Source organism: Macrobrachium rosenbergii, chromosome 13 (genome assembly GCF_040412425.1).
Source record: "Macrobrachium rosenbergii isolate ZJJX-2024 chromosome 13, ASM4041242v1, whole genome shotgun sequence".
Lineage (NCBI taxonomy): Eukaryota > Metazoa > Arthropoda > Malacostraca > Decapoda > Palaemonidae > Macrobrachium > Macrobrachium rosenbergii.
In genome coordinates, this window is record NC_089753.1 from 49,156,929 (window position 1) to 49,164,428 (window position 7,500).

Consider the following 7,500-nt stretch of genomic DNA (forward strand, 5'->3'; position numbering starts at 1 on the left):
AGTAAAATACAGAAGCTACTGCATCAGCAGGCATCCTGACGACAACTGAGGTCTGGACAGGAAACATTGTTTGCAGACAGTTTCCAAGCTGTTTGGAAACGGTTTCCAAACTGTTTACAAACAGTTTCCAAGAAACTGTTTTCAAACAGTTTACAAACTTTGTTTCCAAACAATGTTTCCTAGTGTGGACAGGTGAAAGGCGAGGTAACTTGTTACTTAAGAATCTATAATGATGACTCGAACTGACACATGTTTCGAAGCTTCGTGAGTCGTTTCTATGGATATCTATTATATAAAAAAATGTTCGGACCTTTGTATTGTTTGCTTCGATCTTACGATCTGCGTAGACTCTTTGGTTGTGACGTGTTGAATAAAGAAATAGGAGAGATAAGCTTTGTGACAAAAGGTGAACAAAAAACTGAGTGAGTGAGAGGGAGAGAAAAGGGACTTGGTTAGAATCTTTTTCCAATGAAAACCTTGAGTCCCAAATTAAGAATGAAATGAACCTGGGTGAGCAGAAAACACAGTCACGAGGAACTATCACCCATCACTAGAGACATTTTTTTTTGTCAACTTTTCCCTTCGTGGCGTTAGACGTTAAATGAATTTTCTCCACTCCTCCCTGTCCCTCATTTTGACCTACTGTACCTCATTCCTTCTCATCACATGTCCAGACTATCATAATTTTTTAGATCTTGGTCTTTTTCGAGCCTCTGGATACAACAGCTCTCTGACAGTCCCTTCATACCGTACTCTGGTTATGAACTTTAACATTCTATGGCCACGCCTTTTCAGAATCTTCTCCAATATCCTGTCAGTGCTAATTTTTCTCCTGCATTAAGGATTACAGGCCTTATGCATCTATCAAGAGTCTGTGATCACTCTATGAATGGGGTATTTTTACTCATCAGTGGTCTAGTTCTCACTTTGCCTGCCTCACAGTCCAGTGTGTCAGTAAAGTGGCATAAACATTCTTAATCCAGTGTGCCTCAAAGGTACCAGCAATACTGTATTGATTCCAAGACCTGCGCATTTATTATAACATGATTCTTCACTTCCCTCTCTCCCCATTTGCTTTTGTAACACATTATGGACGTAAAAAATAATTTATCTAGTGATATTTTGTAATCCTTGGCATCTTTTGTGCCACCATCCGTTACATTTGTTACAGATTCACATGGTCACTTTTCTGATTGTACTTATTTCTCTGCTTCCTTTCCTGTCACCATACAGCTTTGTTTTGCTTTCTCTGATTTTTAATCCTCTCTCCATTCCATCGTTCTATCTTAGAAATATTTCTACAGACTTTTTCTCTGCTGCTGCTGTTAAAGTACATAATCTCTTATAGTAGTTTTCAGGGGCCTGTTTTCTGCGGTTCTTTCCTTTAATCTACTAAACAACTAAGGACCCAGCACTAGTCCTTGATGGACGCCAACTTTGACTTCGTATTCTGATAAACCTTTCACTGTAGATATACGTTATGGTGCTGTATCATCGTAATGGCCCATTGTTAGCTCATCGAGTCTACAGGACCTATACTTTCATGGTACCATTTTTGTCTGAATTAATGATACTCTGGATGCCAGCTCCAATTCTGCTGCGGACTTCAGAATTTGTTTATGTTCCTCTATTTGGATCTAAGGCTTTGTAGTGACAAGCGTATCCAAAAGTGTTAAGGAATCGAGAATTTAAGAGGGCATTGTTGTTATTACATATTATATATATATATATATTTATATACTGTATATATATTATATATATATAATATACATACATATACATACATATATATATATATATATATATAATATATATATATATATATATATATATATATATATATATTTTTTTTTTTTTCTCATCTTTTTAGCAGCACTCCCATTTCTTTCATTTGTGGATATTGTGCTGCATTGGTTAACAGCATAATACTAATAATATCAATCTGCAAGATGATTGTTATAAATAAAACCATAATTAATTTCCATTCCATTATTTATTGCTAACTAAACTTAAACTTCACAAGAATGCTTCTGAGTCCAATGTCCTCAGAATGGCTGTTGTAGAATGAATCTTTATTCTCAATAAAACAGTCACAAAACACAAAATGCTTGAAATGAATAATATATGTCAAAACAGCACGAACCACCTGACTTCTTTTAGCTGCAAATAAGAATAAGCTAAATTACATTATCTAAAAGAATCCGGGAAACAGTTAAGCCAATATAAAAACTCGCTTGTGGATTTCTGTTACAATTAACATTTATGGAAAAAAGAAACCATAACAGCCAGTGCTTTAAGTCTCATAAATATGGTGCAAACGCGTACAACGAGTAATAATAAGTTTGACTAGGTTTTGACGAGGAATAATACAGTGAAAAGGAAGCACGACTCAGGCAAAGAACGCTTTCGTTATAGTTAAGAGGGATCGCAATCACACCCAGATACATAATTTCATGGCAAATTATTTTAAATGAGCAACAAACGCTGGAGGATTTATGGATTTCTGACTGAGCTTTCAATTAAATGGTTTCACCGGCCATGATGATGGTGAACTTGAATTTGGGTCCGTCATTAAGAAAAATGATACTCTCAAAAAGAACAAATGCTTCAGCCTTGACGAGGAAATCTTAAAAATTCTCTCGTTTTCTGTCAATGTAAACTTCCAGTGATCTCTGCCTTTGGGTCCTGTATCATGTAAAATGTTATAAAGAAAAGATTTTCTTAATTTTACCAGAGGTGGTCCCCAAAACTGACAAGAAAACAGAGACAATGACGACATTTTAAGAGATTGGTAAGTTAGTATAGGGGAGAAGGGATCTTATGAGTCTCCAGAAAGTCTTGCTCCTCATGAAATGAAAATAAGGTTGGAATGATTTTCGCCAATTATGTCCCTGTTTAAGGGTAACGCAACTCAAATCACTTGACTGGTGCTGGTGCCGGATTGCCGCCAGGTGCTGGTGGTGCCGGTGCCGGATTGCCACCAGGTGCTGGTGGTGCCGGTGCCGGATTGCCACCGGGTGCTGGTGGTGCCGGTGCCGGATTTCCGCCAGGTGCTGGTGGTGCTGGTGCCGGATTGCCACCAGGTGCTGGTGGTGCTGGTGCCGGATTGCCGTCAGGCGCTGGTGGTGCCGGTGCCGGATTGCCACCAGGTGCTGGTGCCGGTGGTGCTGGATTGCCGCCAGGTGCTGGCGCTGGATTGCCGCCTGGTGCTGGTGCCGGATTGCCGCCTGGTGCTGGTGCCGGATTGCCACCTGGACCTGGTGCCGGATTGCCTCCTGGAGCTGGTGCTGGATTGCCGCCTGGTGCTGGTGCCGGATTGCCGCCTGGTGCTGGTGCCGGATTGCCGCCTGGTGCTGGTGCCGGATTGCCGCCTGGAGCTGGTGCCGGATTGCCTCCTGGAGCTGGTGCTGGATTGCCGCCTGGTGCTGGTACCGGATTGCCGCCTGGTGCTGGTGCCGGATTGCCGCCTGGTGCTGGTGCCGGATTGCCGCCTGGTGCTGGTGCCGGATTGCCGCCAGGTGCTGGTGCGGATTGCCGCCTGGTGCTGGTGCTGGATTGCCGCCTGGTGCTGGTGCGGATTGCCGCCTGGCGCTGGTGCGGATTGCCGCCTGGCGCTGGTGCTGGTGGATTGCCGCCTGGCGCTGGTGCCGGATTGCCGCCTGGTGCTGGTGCCGGATTGCCGCCTGGTGCTGGTGCTGGATTGCCGCCTGGTGCTGGTGCCGGATTGCCGCCTGGCGCTGGTGCTGGTGCTGGTGCCGGATTGCCGCCTGGTACTGGTGTCGGATTGCCGCCAGGTGCTGGTGCCGGACTGCCGCCTGGTGCTGGATTGCCGCCTGGTGCTGGTGTCGGATTGCCGCCAGGTGCTGGTGCCGGACTGCCGCCTGGTGCTGGTGTCGGATTGCCGCCTGGTGCTGGTGACGGATTGCCACCTGGTGCTGGTGACGGATTGCCACCTGGTGCTGGTGCTGGACTGCCACCTGGAGCTGGTGCCGGATTGCCACCAGGGCCTGTATTGTTAGCTGGTCCTGAATTGTTGGCTGGTCGAGCAGTAGTAGTTGTAATAACTGGAAAAAAATTTTCTTATAAACATCCATTTCATACTGAACAAGTGCCTCACTTTTTATAAAAGAGAGCAGGACACACCAAGACTGAAAATTTCTGCTGGGACAACTTTTAGGTAGAGTGGTGTATATTATTATTATTATTATTATTATTATTATTATTATTATTATTATTATTATTATTATTATTATTATTATTATCATTATTATTATTATTATTATTATTATTATTATTATTATTATTATTATTATTATTCAGAAGTCTTCAATAGTACAAGAAAAACTGCTCTAAAAATGAAGTTCTACTCTAAAATCTGAGAGAGAAATTTAAATCACTGGACAGACTGGATGAAAGTTTGCTACCTCTATAACCTCTTAAGATTCACCAGTGTCAGAAACTGGTACTATAGTTCAAAAAATAATTCTTCTCGTACATCAGGAAACTTCCGATGAATGGTGGAAAATCTTAAAATAGCTAAAAAATATATTAAAACATTTTTTCAGCTAAAATCACGACGCGTTTATACATGAAAAAAATTCATGGAGCATTTTTAAATCACCAACATTGTGAAAAAAGTTAAAAACGAGTGTTTCACATATTTCAAGCAATTGAAACTTCCCTAACTTAAAATCTGAGTAGTTTACTTATACAGCTGAGTTCGTAAGGTTACCATATACTGCAGAGAATTTCACTTTTAAATTCAGCAGAACTGCATCTGAAGAGAGAGTAAAACCTAAGAAAAGACCAAAGGACAACATTCACCTGGTGGGGCACAACAGACGCAGTTTGTTCCCGTACATCCAGAAGCAATCACCCTCTCTCCTCCTTTGCACACTGTGTCTCTACAGACGCCATTTGCATCCACGCAGGACTGTGTGCTTGAGCAGTCTGAAAGGATAAAGTGCACCATGCCTTAATTTCCAAGATGGAATAAAAAAAAAAGATTCCTCGTGGTAATTTCTGACGAAAAGTGGGGTATTCCTGTTTGGGGTTTTGCGAGTGGTACCACAGGGCGACTTTGTTTGTTGAGATATGGTTGTAATAGTATGAAATACGTCCCAAATAGTGTGCAATATGAGAGAGAGAGAGAGAGAGAGAGAGAGAGAGAGAGAGAGAGAGAGAGAGAGAGAGAGAGAGAGAGACTTACAAATTTTGTCATGTGCCTGGGAATGACGCATGACTGCATCACAGATCCCCTTTCTGGCAAAACACACATAAATACATATAGCCCACATTTACACATACTGTATACAAACACACACACACATATAAATATATATATATACACAGTATATACATATGCACAGAGAGAGAAAGATATGCTTACTTTGTGGAGCACAGCAGGTACACCTGTTTCCTGTACATCCTTGGGCTATAATCGTTTCGTTCTGCTGGCAAGTTGAGATCTCTCGGCAGGTGCCATTCAACCGGGTACACTCGTTCGTTATCTGGCAATCTGAAAAGAAGCAATTAATTAGAAGTGAAAAATGACTATGCTATAAAAATTCAGCCTTTGAAACTTCTTGTGGAATGGACAGTAGGCTTACGACCGAAATATCTCTGCCTTTCCATTCCTGAGAATTATTATTATTATTATTATTATTATTATTATTATTATTATTATTATTATTATTATTATTATCATTATTATCATTATCCAGAAGATGATCCCTATACATATGAAACAAGCCGACCACAGGTGCCTCTGACTTGCAATTCAAGCTTCCAAAGAAATTGGTGTTCATCTGAAAATTGTAACAGGTCACAGGAAATACAAAAAGAAATCTGCTCTTAGAAAAGAAAAAGTAAGTTAAATAAATAAATAAAAAGATAAAAATGTAAGTGATTTACTGAAATACAAGAACTGTTTTAGTGTAATAATGCGTTGCATGTTCGCTTGAACTCTTGAGGTTTCAATTGCACGACATCCTCAGGGGAACTGTTCCATAGTCCACCGGTGCGAGGAATAAAGGACCTCTGGAACTGAGAAGTTCGACAGCGAGGTACATTTACTGCACCCCTCAAAGACTTAGCCTGGACTGAAGGATTTAGTTTATCATCCTTTCAGTAAAATTTGCCAATGGTTTCCATCGGGATATACATGATTATTAGTGCAGCAGATAAAATCTTTTTATCACTAAAATACTTCAGTTAATGATACAAGCATGAAATTTGGCACACATCTTCTTTAAAGGACACTTTGAAAATTGCTGGGTGTCCATTAAAAGTTCTAAAATGGCTGCCTTTCTCAAGATGGCCGCTAGTCAAGGTTTTAGCATGGGACTCATGTGCCTCTGGTCATGTTTTTATGCACTTGTTTTGGTTATACAAATTTTAGGCAGAGACACCAAGCAAAAGTGAAATGTATTTCTGTTAAAGATTTCATATAGCATATATAAAGAAAGATGGCATCCAATATGGCAGCCAAAAACCTTAAATAATAGCGTCTCAGGATTCAGTGGGCATGGAAAAATGTCTTCCTGTTCAATATAATAGTTTGCATGTCTATATATAATTTAGGTGGTGGTTTTAGCTTTAGTTTTAGTTTAAAAAAGTGAATGTCAGCACACAACCTGGACACATTGGTGACTACACTGCTGTGTAACTCAGCGTCGGGTCCAGTGTCAGCTAATCTTGCTTTACTTACGCTGTAGCTAGCTTTACTTTAGTGTAGTTTAGTGTCCCAAATGCTGTCTAATAGCCCCATATTAATTAGCTAGTAAAAAATATATATATAGTTGGTAGATCTAGTTAGACAGCTGTGCCTGAATTGACAGGAGGTGACAGCGCGGGAGAGCCGAGCCAAGGGTAAGTGGGGCTCTACATGGCTTGTTTGTGTACTTACCTGGATGGTGTACACATCACATGGGATTTAAATAGCAATGGATGCATGATCGGGTAAGTGTAGGCTGACCAAACCTAGTTGTATACCATACATCAAATTAAGGTGGTAAAAGGACAGCCCCTCGGCCTTTGTCGAGAGTTCATAATGGCAAGTGTAAATTCAATCACAGGCAAAAGGAAGACCGACTGGAGCAAATGTTGTCTTTGCCAGGAAGACAAGAAAAATGAAGGTCTAATTTCACCCTTGGCCTCTGTACATCATAATCCTGCATGATGGGTACATGATGATTTCAACCAATGCCCCATTGTTCCAAGAGATTGGTGAAATGCCACTTAACTTTGAGCCAGCGAGGCTGGATGAAGGCAGTGGCATAGAGACAACACTGTGACAAAACTTGGCAAAATACCACAAGAGCTGTAGGGTCATGTTTAATAATGCAAAACTTTATCATGCAAGAAAGCGTAGATCTACAGTTGAAGGCAGTGAACCACAGGAAAAGCATGCTAAACAGCGTCGAATGAGTCATGACAATGAAGCATGCATTTTTTTTAAATGTGGCACCTTTATCGGATCTTCAACAAGTAATGACCGCA

At 41.1% G+C, this 7,500-nt stretch overlaps 1 protein-coding gene across 3 annotated transcripts in view; it reads right to left on the bottom strand.

Annotated features, from left to right (window-relative positions):
• Nucleotides 1-1,976: 1,976 nt before the first annotated feature.
• LOC136845289 (uncharacterized) overlaps nt 1,977-7,500 on the bottom strand; it is a 128,669-nt gene continuing 123,145 nt past the window's right edge. For all 3 annotated transcript variants that reach the window (XM_067115466.1, XM_067115467.1, XM_067115465.1), the window contains 3 exons: nt 5,390-5,518; nt 4,825-4,950; nt 1,977-4,064 (listed from right to left, as the gene is read on the bottom strand). In XM_067115466.1, the coding sequence (XP_066971567.1) occupies nt 2,917-4,064; nt 4,825-4,950; nt 5,390-5,518 (1,403 nt within the window). In that variant the 3' untranslated portion in view covers nt 1,977-2,916. The remainder of the gene's footprint in view (nt 4,065-4,824; nt 4,951-5,389; nt 5,519-7,500) is intronic.